The sequence below is a fragment of the Anopheles marshallii genome, chromosome 3, assembly GCF_943734725.1.
Source record: "Anopheles marshallii chromosome 3, idAnoMarsDA_429_01, whole genome shotgun sequence".
Classification (NCBI taxonomy): domain Eukaryota; kingdom Metazoa; phylum Arthropoda; class Insecta; order Diptera; family Culicidae; genus Anopheles; species Anopheles marshallii.
The window spans coordinates 8,125,120-8,144,085 of record NC_071327.1 but is presented as its reverse complement, the minus strand read 5'-3'; the positions used below and the strand labels follow the sequence as shown (position 1 = coordinate 8,144,085).

The 18,966-nt window shown below is 45.1% G+C and overlaps 1 protein-coding gene across 1 annotated transcript in view; it reads right to left on the bottom strand.

Moving 5' to 3' along the window:
* Positions 1-6,053: 6,053 nt before the first annotated feature.
* Positions 6,054-18,966, bottom strand: part of LOC128716062 (ATP-binding cassette sub-family C member Sur) — a 39,070-nt gene continuing 26,157 nt past the window's right edge. Inside the window, exons 11-24 of the mRNA XM_053810985.1 lie at positions 18,524-18,661; positions 18,161-18,297; positions 17,722-17,821; positions 15,624-16,111; positions 15,235-15,483; positions 15,062-15,150; positions 12,761-13,029; positions 12,419-12,640; positions 12,040-12,197; positions 9,081-9,574; positions 8,268-8,395; positions 6,633-6,924; positions 6,321-6,517; positions 6,054-6,233 (exon numbers count right to left, since the gene is read on the bottom strand). Of these exons, the coding sequence (XP_053666960.1) occupies positions 6,054-6,233; positions 6,321-6,517; positions 6,633-6,924; positions 8,268-8,395; positions 9,081-9,574; positions 12,040-12,197; positions 12,419-12,640; positions 12,761-13,029; positions 15,062-15,150; positions 15,235-15,483; positions 15,624-16,111; positions 17,722-17,821; positions 18,161-18,297; positions 18,524-18,661 (3,141 nt within the window). The remainder of the gene's footprint in view (positions 6,234-6,320; positions 6,518-6,632; positions 6,925-8,267; positions 8,396-9,080; positions 9,575-12,039; positions 12,198-12,418; positions 12,641-12,760; positions 13,030-15,061; positions 15,151-15,234; positions 15,484-15,623; positions 16,112-17,721; positions 17,822-18,160; positions 18,298-18,523; positions 18,662-18,966) is intronic.

Here is an 18,966-nt window from a genome sequence, read left to right as displayed (position 1 = left end):
CTGTATCACCTTACAACCCGGGCCACCCCAACTACAGTGGCCCGCACCGGTGGCGCAACACCGTTTCGGTGTACCCGTGTCTTCCCGGGAGTTCCCCTGCGCAATACAATCACAGCTCGCGGTGGCCTTCGATGCACAGCAGTGAAATGCCTTGGTGGTGGAGCGAGACAGGGAGTGGGTGAGAGAACCCTTATCAATATACGCCCACCGTGATAACGTGTAAGATGGCGAGCGCTTATCGAACCGACGCACATTGCAGGTCGCTTGTAAACAATCGTTTGATTTTAAAGAAATTAAATTCATCCCGTTGCCGGGGTTTGGTTCCAACACTCCGATACGCCAAGTTGCACCAACACTAGTAGTCGGATGGGAACTTCAGTTTTTGTGTTTTTCTATTTCACGTAAATAAAAAAAAAACAACACAACACTGATACAGTAACACCTCCACCGGACCTGATATCATCAAATTTTGACTGCATTCCATTCAGTGACGCCAACTCACGATAAAACGGGTCCTCTGGTAGCCTAATGTGAGAGCATTCCCTTGAGCGAAACGTTTGCCCTTTTGGACCTTGTAAAGAACAAAAATTGCACGCACACCAACACACAGACAACCGATTAATGCCAGTTTATTAAGCGCGGATACAAAATGTGCAAACCGTACAAGGCTTCATTGTACTTTGTACCCCAACGATTGGGAACTGTGCTCGTCCATCGATTTGCGAACAGCATTACTTAAAGCGCTGCCAGCCATTGGTACTTCAAACCACACAAGCGATTGCCTCGTGCATCAAGTGCATAGTGATTCCCGTGTCCCCTTTGCACGGTTGAAGATTATCTCACGATAGGGAGCCGCAGTGTATCGCAGGTCAATCGGTGGATAATGAATGGATAACAGTTTGTGATATGAAGAATTTAATTCCCAGAGTATGGGAAGAGTGATTGCAATTTTGACATATCATCATTTGATATATTTAAATCAATTTTCACATTATATTTCATGTTAAAACATGATTAACACACCCAGCCTTTACAGTGACTGTTTTTTATAGTGAAGATTTATATCAGGTGCTGCAGTAGTTTTATCTTAATTAATCTGTTTTAAAGTCTGTTCAATAGTGAAATATCATCATGAGATAAACGGTTTTCTGTTGTTAAACCAATTTTTAGCTTTTTTTTATCAATTTCACAATTTCTCGGCAGCTTTAAACCTTCATTGAATATTTCATTATGTTTTGCAATCGAATTCATTTACTTTTTCCGTCAACTCGTAGTATATACGACTTCAAACTGATCCTTCCAACTATATATTAGCTTCATACACTGCTACCAGCCTTTATTTTAACACAAATTGATTTTAATGCGATAATTTCAATGCGAGCAGGATAATGGAACGGATAAACTGATAAAGATTAGCACACTGAAGTACTCTCGAATGCGCTGAACTCACACGGCCAGCAGGCTCAGTTTTTGCACGCTTTCCCCTCGTGCCATCATTCTGCCATCGCTGTGCAGAGTTAAAACGGCGTTATCATTTGCCCATCAGCCCACATTCGTTTGTTTTTGTTTTTTTCACTGCTAATTATTTTATCTACAATGAGGCTGAAAGGAAACGCACCTCACACCACGGTTGTAACATCACTCTGCAAGCGGAGCAAATTATGTCGAAGTACACTGCAGTAAGATCTAAATCGCTCGCCGATAAGACGGGCGCTGATGACGTCCTCTAATCAAGTTAATTGACCGGCACGGTATTCGGGACGTCATCGGTGTAGTTGACGCGCTTCAGAACAACTGATCGTAAGTGTAATGGGGAATTGAAAATTCACTTGGCATAAGTGGCCATGAATGAATCATTTCAGGATGTGCATTGATCCACCGCTCAAAACGGTTACTCAACCGTTACGGATGGTATTATTGCATAGCGCTAATCCTGGACCACTTCGGAAGCGCATTGCTTTGCAATGCTATTCATCCTTTAGGCCTGTTGGAAAACCGACCCAACCGATCATACGTTGATCATAAACCTTACCATTTACATTTCCAACAAATGATTACATTCGGATTGGGAATACTTCAGGCCACCTTTGCGAAAGCTCGAACACATTCGGAGGCATAAAGTATCGACGATGATTCTTTCCTGAATTGTCACCCATTTTTTGGATGCTTCAGTAGCGCAAGGAAGTTTATTTTATTCCCCAATTAAATCTTTATATATTGTTCACGCTTTTCCGTTGCCAACTGCATCGATTGCGGGTCATAAACCAGATTGCAATTTATATTCGACGACCCAATATCTGATACGTCTGGAGCAGTGGTTAGTTTATGCAACATTCGATTTTTGCCGAAGGTTTTACCCTCGTAGAAGATAGTGGAAGATCTCTTTCTGCGGCCAGCTTAAAACGTGCGTAAAAATATCGCTCCACCAATGACTATTTATTGCACTGACAGTTCAGACAGCGCTGAATTACGATTTGCGCACCGCCATGTCGCCACGAAGTATGCGGTGCCCAATCATAATCGTAATCATAATAACGATAGCGCTAACAATAGCACGGGAATGGTATGGAACAGGTGTATGCGATTGCAATCTGGTATGGAACCAGAATTTGAGTGTATGCGGCGCTGATTGTTATCTGGTAATGTAAGGCCCAGTAACGAAACATAGATACAACCATTTCCGGTTTTAATGACTGATCGATGCTCAATTGCTGTGGTACAGCCTATTTCGTATACCGATGATAAGATATCCTTTCGGGACGGGTATGAAAAAAAGGTAAATTTAAATCACTCCTTTTACTTTAAGGGTTCGCGATAGTGGATTATAGTGGCGCTATAAATAAAATCCATAACACTGATATCAATTTCTCAAACATTTACTAAACGTGCATAGCAGCTTTATAATTAAATTGTAATTAAAAATTATGTAGACAACGAGTTTTAAGCTACATTGGCGTGGAGTTAGTTCTCAATATGTCCAGATTAGATTGGTAGTCTCGCTCGATTCCCGGTCACAACCAAGTGTCCTGGAATCCATCCATCCTTAGTGATGTGCTTTAATGTGAGATTTAGAAGTTAACTTCAGTCACTACAGAGTTGCAGCTTCAGGGAAATTTAGGGAGATTGTTAGACCCGAGCTCATTCAAACCTTTGGAACTAATTGTACAGAGAGACTTTGTCATCGAATCCTGCTGCATCAGGGCTATTTATTAAATTTATTAGTCAACCATTTCACTTAAATGTTTAGAATACTTTATACAACAAATTCTGCAAGTAACAACTTATATCATTAATGTGTAATCATTGCACGTATGTTTCTCTTCTGAGCAAGCTTCCGCTGTTAATGTACGGTTGGGTTTGAAAAAAAGTTACGAGCTTCCGGCAAAATAATTGTCACACGTAGCACAATCCAAGGTCCGGAACTATCTTGTGCAGTAGACCGTACAAATGTACGGCGATGAAATTTTAATGACGCATTATCATCGGATGACGTCTAAACAGGATAAAACTCGCTTGAACGAATGAAGCAAAAAAAAAACAGACAGAAAAGTGAAAAAAGTAAAGCAAACAACATTCACTACCGTAATATAATTACGTTAAAACATTGTGCATGTTCACGGTATAGCTTCACGGGCAGATTGTATTCACCATTCTCTATTTATCATACAATGTTTCGTTACACATTTTCGCTTGAATTGTGACACTCGGCTTTATACGAAAAGCGCTTTTAAGCGCCATTACTGCAGCGAGCTTTTCACCGCACTACTGTCTTTGACGCACGTCGTCACCATAACCCGTTCCGGGCCATTCTCACGCTGCATAAATTCGTCGTAAGAAGCTGCTTGCCGGTACGCGGAAGCTGCACCATCAAAACCACTACCATTGCTGCATGATTATCAGCCGCATATTTTATGCCCGCACCCGTCAGCACCCATTTTGATGACTTCTTTGCCCGGTGCCGCGCACGCGGCAAGAATCTTTCTCCACGAGCCTTGTACAGCTTCCGGATATCCGGCGATCCGGTGTGCCATTTGCAGTCTAAGCGACTGTCAACCTTCCCGCCCCAGTAAAAACAAAGCAAAAAGCCACCCATTTCGAGGGCACCACGGCCGTAGTGTTACACCGGTCCGCACCGCACATTGGGAGGCGTCGAAATGTATCTGCAACGAGCCGTCGGGAAGTATCGTGAGCCTTTAGCCACACCGTGGCCTGATGTGGAGCATGCAAATTGTGTCATTACCATGCATAAATATGATTACGAAAGCCACGAGCCGCGCTAACGCTTTGCCGGAAATGAGCGAAAATCGTTAACACAAAAGCTGCAAAGCTTCAGCATCCCGGTTGCCAATATTTGGTAGCATTTGCATCCACTGGCTGGCTTCGGGAAAATGCCGGATAACGACCGTCGATGATCAAATGAGTTGGCATTCGGTTGGAAAAGCTGGCGTTACCTCATAAAAGGGACGTGAAGTTAGAAGATGGAGCTAGCTTCGCCTGTCCAACACTTGGGCAAAAAGGGCACCATTCGAAGAAACTTAATTTTAGATCGACCTTTCCCTACCGTACTAACCGTACTGTGGTGAACGGATAAAGCAATATGTTTTCACACTTTTAAGCAGAACTCCGGAAGCACAAAGCCACGAAGGCACTTTGTGCAATTGAAGGATGTTCTGGGAAAGATAAAAATCTAACAAGCATATCCGGCAAAACTTCAGCTTCAGGTCCGTCTCTCTTCCACACTCGCGGGTGCATGGTACGTGCACGTGTGAAGTTCACTAGAAATCACTGCCGGATCATGCATACTTCATAATTCATGGCCTGGTAAAACTCTTTCCAGCTAAAAAAAAAAGGCTGTAATCTGTACGAATAGCTCAATCTCTCCATTCGTGGTGAATCGCTGCAGTTGCATCTAAACTTACTAGCACTACCCAGCGAGCGGCCACAATTTTTCGCGAGGGTAGACGAACGAACTAGCGCCCCGGTCCTCATATGGCTTAACCGTACTTGAAGTGAATATTTTATTAAGTGCATCGCGAAGCAAAAGGGGCTGGTCTACACGGTATAGTGTACGAGCGAGTTACTGTGCAGTGTGTGTGCTTTAGTTGGTGCCTTTTTTTGTTGCTGTTTTAACCACAAAAGGTTTCTATCGGAGGGTTAAGACGAATAAAAAATGAATCTTTGTACGAGATACATCTTCCGTTGAATTGATTATGAAAGCGAGAATATTTCATCCATTGCGATGAAACAATGATTATGGTAAATTTAGTACGCTTTCATTAACTTACAATTCAATTACACTTTGTTCGTGACATTCAATAAATGTAAAGAAACTTAGGGAGCACTTTTATGAATACAGTTAACAGGCATTCATATTACTTTTGCTCACCATAACAAAATTAGTAGTGTATGTTTACTTACATGTTTTACTTTGAAAATACTAAAAATTAAGTGTTGCACTGTGCATTGCATACCTTACGGCGTCCATAATGAATCATTTTTAATTACCTGCTAATAATTACAATGTAATACTAATAACTCATGTTTCTGTTTTAAATAACCAATACTGCCCTGCCTGAGCATTTTTCTAATTCATTAAAACAAAATACTAATCACCTGGTCGCCACTAAACAACCTCTCTAATATATACGCCTACAGGTATGCAATTGCTTGAACATTGGTTATTTGGTGAAAAAGGTGAAAAATTCTTGAATACCATGGGCTGATTAGAAAAAAACTATTTAAATTACTTTCGGAGGGTGTTAGCCTAAAATATCTCCAATAATTGCTTTAAGTAGATTTTTGAACAAAGATTTGTTAAAATACCTTTTTATTTATCACTTTTACTCGAATTTCAATGCTTCTCATGTAACAGTTATCTAACATTTTGCTATCAACTCAAATAAGGCAACATTCGGTGGCATGTCAAGTTAAATCAATCTGATCATTCAGTATGAAACCCTGTGAGGTGAGAATTAACGACTATCACGCTTCGTAAGTATCGACGTAGCCGGGAACGCCAATAACGCACTTCAACCTTCCCGCTCGAGCTTCTTTCACCTTTCCTGAGCGTCGTCTTCCACTATTGAGTGCTGCTGGTGATCAGTCGCCTTCAGCATGCTACCAAACTTGCTGCCCACCGTGCTGGCCAACTGCCGGGGGCATCCATCCTCCACGATTCGGCCTTGTTCCAACACCAGCACCCGTTCGTAGTCAAACAGCGAATGGAGCCGATGCTATCGTAGGTGTGTAGTAAGTAAGAAAGAAGAACACATTAATTGCAATTAAATAAGTCGTATTCCTAACGAATATCCCACCCTTACCGCTATCGTAATCACCGTACGGCCTTTGAATGCTTTCTTGGCCGCATGCAGAACTAGCTTTTCCGTTTCCGTGTCGAGCGATGACGTTGCCTCGTCCAGCACCAAACACACCGAACCGCGCAATATTGCCCGGGCAAGACAAAACAGTTGCCTTTGTCCGCTGCTGAAGTAGTGCTTATCATCCGATATCTGCGTGTCTGCGTGCCACACCGAAGTGGACCAATCCGGAAACGTCGCGTCGCGCACAACAGAGTTTGTATTAATTGCGATTGACAAGCAAATCTGGTCCGGTGTTCAGTTCCACAGACTTACCCAATCCATCCGGTAATGCCTTGACGACAGTTTTCAGCTGTGCCAGCTCGAGACAGTTCCACAGCTCGAGGTCGGAAAAATGTCCCCTCGGGTCTAGGTTCTCCCGAACGCTGCCACCGAACAGCATCACCTCCTGGGGGATGATCGATAGCCGCGAACGTAACTCATCCGTGTGCAGCCCGGCAATGTCCACGTCATCAATCAGAATGTGACCGGCCGTTACCTCGAGCGCACCGAACAATGCCAGTGCGAGTGATGATTTTCCACTTCCGGTACGTCCACAGATGCCAAGCTTGCAATTGAAGGCAAAAAAATACATAAACGCGAACAGTAAAACATGATGAAAAACATGCGGAACCAATTTCAAAATGGGACACATCGTGAAATGGAAAACAATCGTTCGAGTTGTCCGAATTGACAGTTCCGTACACTACGGTACGTTTTGCTATTAGAGCAAGGGCACTAAGCGGAGCTTTGACCATTTGCCACTGATGTTAGATGCTCGTTAGTGTTGGCACCCTTGTCACAAAATTCCCACAGTCACATTTTACAGCCCGTGCCAGACCTGCTCGATCGTAACGAGGTGAACGCAAAGTAGTTTTTAATTTCAAGATTTGTCACCCTCCTTCTCTCTTTGTCTCTTTCTCCATCTCTCTACAAGAGAACAGTGGCAGGAATGCAAAAGGAAGCGAAGAAGAGCCTCCTGCAGCTCGTTCGGTGCACAAACTAATTCCTGGTCATCAATTTCGCACCCCCTGGATAGGAACGGTGTTCGTGTTCGGTGCTGTACAGCAAAACGTTCTCGGGCACGATTGTTTTCCGGTTTCGCAACAGAAGATGGGTGCAAACCCGTCCGCCAGGATGGTATCGTATGAAAGTCATTTATTTACTATTTCTGTTTTGCATCGCTTTTGTTGCAGGAATTACTCCGCCCCATTCCGGGCATTCCTGGGACAGCAGTAGTGAAACTGTACCACCACTATCATCGTCCCTATCGGTTTCCTATCGTTCGGAAGGAAGGTTCCGGGTTTTTGACCGACCGCTAGTTTCACAAACGAGGATGTTTAACTATTGCTTCTTGCTAAACATTCACCCGTAACAAGTGCCGGGAAGGAGGGCAACTCGGTAGAGACACCACCGACCAAGTCCATTAGCTTGTGACTACGGGGCCAAACTTCGACTACCGTTCATCCCCGGCGGGAATGAAGCAGCAGTGGCCGATCCAATCCCGCAGCACGCTAGCAACTGTATCGCGCTGCCGGAACCGTTGCGAAACTATCGGAACCATTCCAACCCTGCCAACTGTGGCATACCAGGCGCGCTGCGTTTCGGGGTAATGTAAAAGTAGTCATTTAAATAATTAATTGTACAACGTTGTTGATGGTGTGCGGATGGTGTGTGCATACGGCGAAAGGACCACCGTTTGGCAATGGAATGACGAACCGTGCCTTGTTACACCGTGCCTTGTTACACCGTTTCGTCCGGGTTTTCCCACAGCGCGACCCCCCCTCCAAGACTGGAGTCTTCCACCTTCTGCTTGACGTTGTGCCGGCAACGAACCGGACGGTGTTTTGTTTAACACTGTTTTTTTTTTTTTTGAGTTGTTGCTAGTTTGTGTTCCCTGTTTTCACTTACCCGTTGGCCCGCCGGGATTGTTAAATTCAAATTTGTGATTATGTTCTCCTTTTGATTTTCGTAGCGCAGCGAAACACCGTCGTACACGATGACACCCCTCAGTGGCCAGGATATTGGAACGCTCTTATCTGTGGAAAGGGGCAAAGGGGGTAGCAAACAAAGGATAAGCGTTGTGTGAGTTGTGAAGTGGCAGAAGTTCCTGCCGAGTTCTTCAACCGGATCGAATGTTAAAAGTTGAATGATATTCCACGCTGCTTCCGACATGAAAAGGAACGACCCACTTCAGAGGGTTTTGCCTGTAGCATGTCTGATCCGGTGGAAGTAATACAACCGGCTACGGCTGTTCTCTGTCCCATTCCAAGGCGATGGAACTCTCGTGGAAGCTTTTCCTGTTCCGTTCGGGGCCCCATCAGTAAATATCTACATAAAACATGTAGCAAGATGTAATAGTTATAGTGATTGTCTGTCCTCTCGTAGAATTGTGCATAGAAATATTACAGCATATCGAACTTTGATTATGTGCGGAAATGTATGGAGCAGATTCCGAATGAGCAGAATTCTTGGAATTGGAAGCAATCATGCGATAGGTCAAGCGACAGCCAGTAACGGCACAATCCGTATCCGGTAGGTTAGAAGTAACCCGGTTACCTCGTACCACTCACAACAGTCACATGCCGCAAGAGACAATAATCCATCAAAGATTGAGCATCGTTGAAATCTGTTTGCGTATTAATTCTTACATCGATCACCTCCGACACACAGATCGTACTTGCTTGGTAGGAATACATTTTAGCCCAGCCCAGAGGGACTTACATGAACAGCGTTCCACCGCACCGGTCACATCCGACCTCGAAAGATGTCGGACGCGTCCGCCCAACCGTTGCCGATGGTGGACATCGCACTCGATGAAGGATTGTATCCGCTCGACCGCACCACCGTACATTTCCATCTCGGCGAACAGCTTCACCACCCAGTTCAGATAGATCGGCACCAACATCGCGTAGTTGACCGCCAGCCCGATCAGTGACGAGCTGGTGGATTGTGGTCGCAGACACGCCGTAATCAGTGCCGTCAGGATGGCCACGAACACGATGACGGCTCCGAGATAGTCGAGCACGATACCGAGCCAACGATTGCTGCAGTTCAGCGCAATCTGTGCCACGTTGTTCGCCTCCATGCGCTTAAACAGCACCTCCATGAACCGTGCTTCCTGGCCGAAGGCCCGGATCGTCGTGACGCCCTCGATGGTTTCGGAGAAGTGTGCCAGCACCGGTGAGTAGGTCATGCTTTCAATCCGCTGCAACTCTCTGTCGAATGGTAAAGGGTTTGGGCATAAAATAATCCGCAGTTCAACATGAGGCCATAGACGATAGAGACTTAATTTCTTGCAACTGTTTTTACGAGTTAAAGATATGATACGTGTGCCCGAACGACATCTCCCCAGTACATCGAACTCTACCCTAGCTCGTCAAAGTTAATTAAACTTTGCACAAATTTTGAGATTTCAGCAGTGTCCACCGCGTTCATCACCAGACCACAACCCAGCTGACCAGCAAAAACCAGTATAACAAAACCGATGAAAAAAAAAACGCTCGAGCTCGACCATGCGGGGTACATGGGCGATGCAGAGAAAAAACACTAAATTTGTACAAACTTCAACTCGTCACTTCCTGGGGGTGGGTTGAAATTACAAAACGTCATAACGAACCCATGTCACCGTCGAACGCAGAGACACATTCGAAGGAAGTTTGCTGAACCTTCCGATTTTCTTTGGTAATTCATTCGAATGACCGTCCCAGCAGGCAAGGCAGACAACCATTCGAACATGTGTTCCGGTTCGGTACAGAACCGACCTGCCATAGATCATGTCCCCGTAACATGTGGCGGGTGTCCTAACGATACCACTTATGTCGTGTGTCTGGTCGGTGCGCTGAAACTGCACACCAAGATAATCCCGTCCAGCGTTTGCTCGCTCGTACGATGTCCCCTCTCCAACCAGACTACTTCACACACAGCATTCAGCTTTCCATTTCGCTGAAGCCGTCGTTAGTGGCTTGCAGGCACACTGGCCCATGATACCCCAGGAAGGACAGGAAGGATTAAAGTTTAACTATTTTCAAGAACAAGCCGAGAATAAGGTCACTTCTGGGAGTTGACTTGTCTGTGGGTATGTTGTGATGCATAGCTGCGGTGACGAAACCGGTGCATTGATGTGGATCTTACGATTGCACCACAAGACCGCCGACGGAATCACTTACTATTGCCGCACGAAAGTGCGCACGCATCCCGAACAATCAAAATTGAGTGTGAAGTGCTACGGTATGATGATATTCATACGCCGTAAACCACAACGTACCAATTTATGCCAACTCAGCGGCAACCAATTCCCCGACTGTCAATTTCGTACCATCGCCGGGCGACGTAATCAATTTCGCCCCAAAGTTAAACAAGCTTTTGAGCCGGAAATTTGTATATCCCCACATGGGCGAACTTGCGCTTCGTGCGAGAATTCGCTCCACAAATTATAAATCAACACCCCCGAACGTTCCATCCACACCGCGGAGTGCAAAAGAATGGTACGAACGTGTGCATCAAAGCACACTTTGAAGCTCGTTGCCATATAAATCCCCGGTGCCTTAGTTTTAGATATTAGATAACTCTGCACCTTTCATTGCATTTCGAGTGTGCCGAACTTTATCCCAACACCGACTCGGCTGGCGAGAAGTTCATCTTGCAAAACTTCCACCCGTGTTCTTGGCTGTATGGGTTCGTACCCTTTTCCCGGTTCCGGCTTCCGGACAATGGTAAGATCCGTAATGCAATCCTTCCCGGCGACGGGTGCAAACGGTGTCCCACCGGGCAGGACAAAGTGCACCCGTGACAAAGTATAGCGTACCGTAAGTAAATGTTTCACATACGATAAATTGGTTGTCAACGGATGGGAAACTTCATTCGTTTCCATTCAGCCATTGCGCATCATACAGAGGTGAGCAAACAGAAACATATCCGGCTGGGAAACATGATGCTGATTATAAAGTTACGGTGAAGTGCTGGTTTCAAAGTGTTTTTTGCTCCACTCAGCCGAGGTGAGTGATGAGCTGTGACTTTGAGATGAGCTTTTCAAAGTATGTAAAATATTTTATTTTAATTTGCCAATCTACAAAATAACATTGATAGACCAGAATTACAACAAAGCCTTAAATTGTCCAGAACTTTGAAACCAAGCGAACCCTACAACGGAATCCCAAACACTAAGATTGCATACTTTCAGGCGTTTAAGGACAAAATTCAGTTAAATAACGTCAAATGGAAGAAATAAACAATGCATTTCGAAGGCACTGCAACTGATTTCGTAATCGTAAATTATAATATTTTCGCAGTCATGATTTTTTTTGTTGAAACCTCAAGGATAAACCTGTAAAGTCTAAAGATCATCAGGATCAAAGAACACTAAGTTGAATGAAGCACTTTTGTGGTCGAATATGAACCTATTCCCCAACCATATTCCCCTCGCATACCATTAGTAGTAGACGCACACACATCTGTCTGGCCATTCTATGCTCTGCAGATAAAGAGCCTGAAGTTGAATTCTTCTGTGGCCTTTACCTCCCCACAATAATACACAGCAGCATCAACAACTAAAAAAAACCCTCCCGTGAACGACTAATGGCCGGAAGGTACAGTGTAATCCTAACGAGATGCCTGCCTACCGCACCGACAGAAGAATCAGAAGCTACTCCCCAATGGTAGACTCCGGTGCCTTAATCCTTACCTGGACGATGCACGGTAGAATTTTTGCACCAGGTAGTAAATGCCACAAATTGGTATTGTTAACAGGATGAAATATGGCGTCACGACACTATTTATGAGCACGGCGCACAGGCAGAGCAGAATGAATTGTAGCAGCTTTTGACTTGTTGCAGCGATTTTCTGTGAATAGTTAAATGAAGATAAAGAGAGAAAGAGACAGAGAGATACATATATAGAGACACTGTACAAGCAGATTGAGTCTTTCGTTGTAGTGGTGAAGGAACAGCACGAGGAATGCATCCCAAGCAAACCGGGCGCTGATTTATGGATCAATTTGCAAACCTTGCCAAATGCATGGCCGCAAAGCCCGTGCAGCTATTGCCATCTTGACCATCGCTTACCTTATCCACCACGGCTACATCGACGCTGAGCCGATTCATGATCCGCCCCAAGGGCACAGATTGGAAGAAATGGATCGAGTTCTGGAGCACCGATGCAATCAGCTCCCGGTGTAACCGCCTCCGGGCGTTACTGCCCGCACGCTGGCCGGCCGGTACGGAGATGGCCGCCAGTACGATACACACGGCCGACAGTGCGACGTACGCGTGGAAAGGGCGCTGTATCTGTGTGTACACCGGAAAGAAAGAACAATCCATTACCACACCTGCTGACGGGCGACGACGATCGTGGTGACATTGGTATGCAAATTGGGAGCCAAATTTAGTGCACGAATAAAGCTTTACCTCTATCGGTTTCGGCGCTAAGCCGTCGGCGATGTTTGCTGGCACCGCTGCGGTTGATACGGCGGATGGCGCTCGATCCGTCCATTCCTGCAGCCAGAAGTCGGTGTACACTTTAAGCGCTTGCTGGGCCAACGCGCTCAGGAAGAAGATGGCAACCATTCGGGGACCACAGGATACCAAGTACAGCCAGTACATGCGGGTCGGTATACGGCCGTACTTGCGTTCGTCGTCATAGATCAATCGATTGGACACTTCCGCTTCACCGCAATCTGTAACGGGATGGACAAAGGGTGGAAGTGAGCAGGGACTCGGAGCACTATCTAATCTTGAAATTTAAACCGAATTTCGCTTGGGAATGTAATTTCGGTCAAGTTGAGCATCATTTGCAAAGTATAATGTGCTAATTTATTAATTTATTTGCGAGTCTAAAGTAATTAAAAAGCATGTAAATTTGCAATACGAATATAAGAATTTATAAATTCCTTATTCTAAAATATTTTTTCTGTAGTTATAGAAACATTATGTAAATTCAATTCAATTAGTTTTCTTAGTAACTTCATCCTTAGAACTGCTTCAATGCTTTCAATTGCAGGCAAACTTAACATAACAGCTCGTGATTCGGGAATTATATTATTGTCCCGCTTCACACCACAAGTCTCACACTGTCGGCTAGATTCAACAATGTCATTCGCTTAAATGCTTGCTGCCTTGGAGTGCGTAAATCTGGTGGTAATTTTCCGTCGCATACTTTATTCTATTTGTGCTCTAAATTTCCCAGACCAAATGGGAACCATATAAGAATGCACACACACACACAGAAATCCTCAGAAGCACTCGCTCACTGCTGCGACAACTTGGTGACGTTCCAATTTATGATGCAATCGCGTACACGCTGCGACTCTCTGTGACCCCCACGTACCCGCCCATCAGTGTGAGCGCTTGCAGCGCATAATGCACGATTATGCTAAAGCACTCTATCGCCCCGATGGCAGTCGTGACGGCCAGATTGGCGTGCGAACCGACATTCCCGGTTGCATTTTCTTTTCACATCGTTTCGTCCTTCTTTTTCCCGTTTCATTCGATGCATCGCATGCCGGCAAGGAATCGAGGCATGTCAAAATCGGATTATTGAACGTTACACTTTCTGCCTCCGTAACCACCAAAAACGGCACCTGCGAATGGTTCCGCTGCTACGATCAGCTACGAAAGCGCATACGTATTCCGCAAACCTTCCAGCAGCGGCACAGCTAATCCCGCGCAAATCAACTTCAAGATCGTCAAACTGTACGCCGACAACCAACGCTCAATCTGCAGTTTAAACCACATCCGGAATGCATAATCGATAAAATCCTGCTGCCAAGATGCTTCCGCCAACGGCCACTGGATGGGGTGCTTCGGCGAATCGAAATTCGCTGGGCACAAGTGGTACTTGTTCGCGCTTCAAGTGGAATGTCTTGTGAAGCACGCAAATCTCTGAATGCATGCCAACGGAAGAGTGGCAGCAGACGGTGACCAAATACAACAACAAAAAAACCCTCCCGATGGCATGACGTTTTTCGTACACTCTGCCGGAATTCAGTCAATGGAATAACTCGGGTTGAAAACTAAATGCTTTAAAAAGGCGGTGGTGGTTTCCTTTCTGGTAATGTAATTCCACACATTACACACTCGGAGCTTTTACGTGGTACGATATGAGTCCGTTGTGCATTCATTTACCTCTACTTTGTATGATATTTGGATTTCGACTGTTGCGTAAAAAGCGTGCTGTACTTTACGATAAATAGAGCATGTATAATAAAACAATAATTACGTCTGTAACCGAATCGTTTGAATTTGGCCTTTAAATTATCATGAATTTGATTGTATGAATTATCAGTTTGTTCAAAAACAAATGTCTCAATTCATCGCTTAGTTTGTCAACGCCTACAAGTAGGCAAAATAGCTTTAAAAATTACTATTCTACCTTCGAACACTTTCGTACTAATTCGTTGAAGGTTCAGGAATTGCATACTTTCAGGATCAGTGAACCTAAAACACAATCTAGCTACCTTCATAATTGGGATTAATTAACAGTATCGTCGGTTTGCAATTGGGAAATGGAATAGTTTTTTTAAGAAAAGTACTGCGAAACTCCAAATATTTACAAGCTTGTGGTGTTTTATGTTTCAACAGGTCTAAAACGCACTATTTCCATCATTTACTCCCAGCAAATAGTTTCGTATCGATATTCCATCCACGCAGAAAACCACTATCAGACCAGATCGCACATTCTCTCATGTTGTAAAGTTCGCACTCACTCACCAACGGAAGATTCCTCCGTGTCCTCGCTCCGGCGCGATATCGTCGAAAGCAAACGTTTGATCGAATGATGTCGCTCCTTGGGAATGCTTCTGCGGGGGGGAAAAAGAACGATAAAGAACAGCACAATCAAACGCTACGCATTGTCAGGCCGGGACATCCACGGCAAAACGCACACCAACTTTAGCGAACTGGTCTTCCGTGATGATTTCCGTGAGCCACGCTCCACCCGGCCCAACTCGGTTGGGTTCGAAAAGCGGCGGCCCCGAAGTGACATCCTTCGCAGGAACTCTGGAATGCGGAATCCGATGGAGCTACGCTTCAAATCGTCACAACTATTTCTGCCCTCATTCTGGCCCGGCACACCTGTGCGGTTCGGTCCTATGTCATCACCCGTTGCCGTGTCGTCCATGGTGTCTAGAATTCTGGGAAGTAGAGAACACAAAAAAACACACACACACACAGAATGTGAGCATCCGAGAGATGGAAGACTTGCAAAGAATTCCCACGATGCGTTGAGTGAATAAAAATCCAGCCCGCAGTAAATACCGTAACGCATCCCTACCTTCGCTGGCCGGACAAGGCCGATGATCCGGATGCGATGGAAGCCAACTGTCCCGGATGAAACTCACAGCCATCGTTGGGCCGTACCCGGTACAGCCGATCGTCAGCCGTACTCGAGCCCGAGCTCGTGGTCAGTGTGGTTGGGAATGAAATGTGACGCACCACGACCGCAGGCTGCCGCTGCCGTTGGTTCGCCGTACTGGTCGTTGCGTTATTTCCGGTCGTAGAAGTACCCAGCTGTAGTGACAACGCACGAAACACACTCTGATGTCCGGTGCCGGATGGATCGAAGGATCGGAGCGGTTCCGGGCGGCGCAGTACTACCGCCGACGAGGGTGGTGAATCCTTCCGCAGCCGGCTGGAGAAGTGTCTGCGCAGGGCAACGTTCGGCTCATGGCAGTCTTCGATTGGTAGTGGAAAATCATGAGCCGAGAAACGGGATCCAAACAGGGCCCGGTTTGCCATCGTCCGAGGAAAGTAGAACGTGCGCTGAGAAAGAAAAATAGATGGAGTTATTCTTGAGAAGTTAAGCAAACATTTAGCACGAGTCCTACGTCGGCTTTTTAGTAGATTGGCAAGAGCCATCAGTTGTATTGCTAAGTGAAAAGGAAAGTTGAATTCATTTGGGGAAGAGGAAAAAAATACTCTTTCTTCCATTAATGAAACTATAATCAGCAACATTTTAAACACATTTATTTTCGACGACTCACATCCATAGATGGCACAAAAAAGGGCATCATAATCCAATAAAGAGAATACCCCTTACAAAACATACCCTATCATATTCTTGGAAACAAACATATCAAACGATTTGTGTGAAACTTGCCGGCAGACCGGATAGAAATGTCTTATCCTAAGGCCATGGGAAACCACAGCATCAGCCTTTGACTTTTCAGGCCAGCATCTTCAAGCGCTTGGTTGCCCCGTCAAGATGGTCAAGCTTGACGAACAATTATGAAATCTTACCTGGCCAGCCGAAAACTTGAGATGATACTTCTAACCCTAGTACGAAGGCAAAAAAAAAACCCAAACAATGCCACAACATATCTTCCATTCAGCTGTCCAACCAACGTTTAAACTCATTCATGGGAATTTGTTTCCCGCAGGAGCACAATAAAACTTTCCATCCGGATCGACAAGGAATCTCGCGCTAGCAACCCCCGCCGAAAGATTCCGTTCCGAGCCGATCCTAATGCCCGATTTGGACGGAACCACCAATGTTACCGACATTCCGAAGGTTAATCGGATGGCGTTTAGAAGGCATGGTAAGCGTTAAAAGTTTTCTTCAAACGTGAGCCAGTAGCAAAAGGGAAAACGGTTGGTGTGGGGTAGGTGTGGGAGGTGAAAGGAACAAAACTTTTCACAGCTCAAAAGTTTTCCATCCACCGGCCCCGGCATGGCTCAACAACTTATCTCTTTATTTCTTTTCGGTTGAGCATATTAATTTGCCATTTCCATCGAACCGAGCTCGATGCCCATTGGATTGTCGGAGGGGGGGAGGGGAGGAGGGGGCCTTTGTATTGGGATGCTTGCGCGCTGTTCCTTGTACTCCAGTTCGGCCCCTTCCTTTATTTCTTGCCAAGTTCATCATTCGGAACGATTGGTTTGATGGTGGCTGAGGACTCCACTAGGCGAGGAGAAAAAAAAAGTTAACTCCACTGCTAAATGAACATTCTCGAAAGTTTCATCGGGCAGTGGCTGTGAAATGTACAAAACTTTCCAATAACCACCCACGGACGCAAGATGGGGGGGGGGAGTTCGATGCTGTACAAAAACATAATCAAACGAAACGGACGATTATTTGGTTGAGTGAAGTGGACGAACCATTGATATTCGATGGAAGGAAGGGTTTCGATTGGGATAGCTTATGTGACGCAAGCAAATGCGTTGTTATGTATGCAAAGCAATTTTTGTATTCGTATGCAGTTAATGGAGCATTTATCACCAATAACTTTATAATAACCATAATAAATAAAAAATACTATTGCTGAATTCACTACAGGATTACATTACTTACAGGAAGGCGAAACCGACACTTATAGAAAAAATAAACTGAATAAGTAAATGATTCATCACAATACCACTTCCTTCACACTTACCTCCATGAAGTCATTCTCCTCGGCAGCATGATTTCGCTGGAAGCTGATCCGAGAGATGTTTTTGAACAGCTTCCATCGTTCGCGAGCGGTCCGTCCCGGGCTGGGATGAGTTTCGAATGAACGTGTCACATCACCGGCCACCGAAGGTTAAAGCCCGAGAGAAAGAGAACATAAAAAGGAAGGATCATTAACCACAGACTACCAGCAAACCGTTCGCTACACTCGTTCATCCCGAAAGCCAAAAGCTTCAACCTGAACCAATCGTCAACAAACTGCGCTCCTGTTGCGCATGCATTTTACCGGAAATGGTCTCGGAATAAAAAAGGAAACCGAATTCCAGAACCGTGTACGTTTTCCCTCCCGATGCCAAACTCCCTGGCTGCAAAAGCGATGGTCTGGTCGGTGCAGCCGATTTGCTGCAAATAGTTCTTCTAATTACCTCGATTGTGCTTCGCTCGACTGTTGCTGCTCCTTTGCTATAATTGCATTCCACTCCCGCAGGATGTGCGGATAATTGTTCTCGATTTCCGTCAGCGAACCTGTTGCACTCACCGTGCCGCTCTCCATTACCACGATCTGCGACATGTCCGGTTGAATGTTGTTCGAATCGTTCGTTGAAGAAGATAAAGCGACAACACCAAAGGAAACGAGAGGTCACAGAGAGAGAGAGAGAGAGAGAAGAACCGAAACAAACCAAGAAACCAGAAAGCCATTAAATGTCCTGCTGTGGAACACGGTAAGACCATTTTTCCCGGGACGTCCATCAGTCCAGCTGGACCGGTACGGATCGGGATTGACTTACATTGTCGGCCCGATGTACCAGCTGCACCTTTTGAGTGACCAGAATGATGGTTCGCTTTTGGCGTGCCAGCATCCGGTGTACACCGTTCTCGAAAACGTCCATTGCGACCTCGTTGTCCAGGGCGGACAGTGGATCATCCTGGAAAATAAACCAGAAGCCATCAGCCATGGGTTTTAGTCGATTGGTAGGGTATGGAAATGATAAGGCTTTATTCTCCTTTTCATAATTTTAAGTTTTATAAGTATAAAAAACCATAAATGTAAATTGTAAGAAAAGAAATAATGTATGTATTAAATTATAAAATTAAAAACGATTCCAATAATAAAAAAAATCAATTTGAAGAATATGTGTAAAGTGGAATATCGTAATAAAAAATTTGAAAATAACTAACAATGAAAAAAAACGAAACAAATCTTTAAAGAATACAAAAAAGGAGTAGGTTT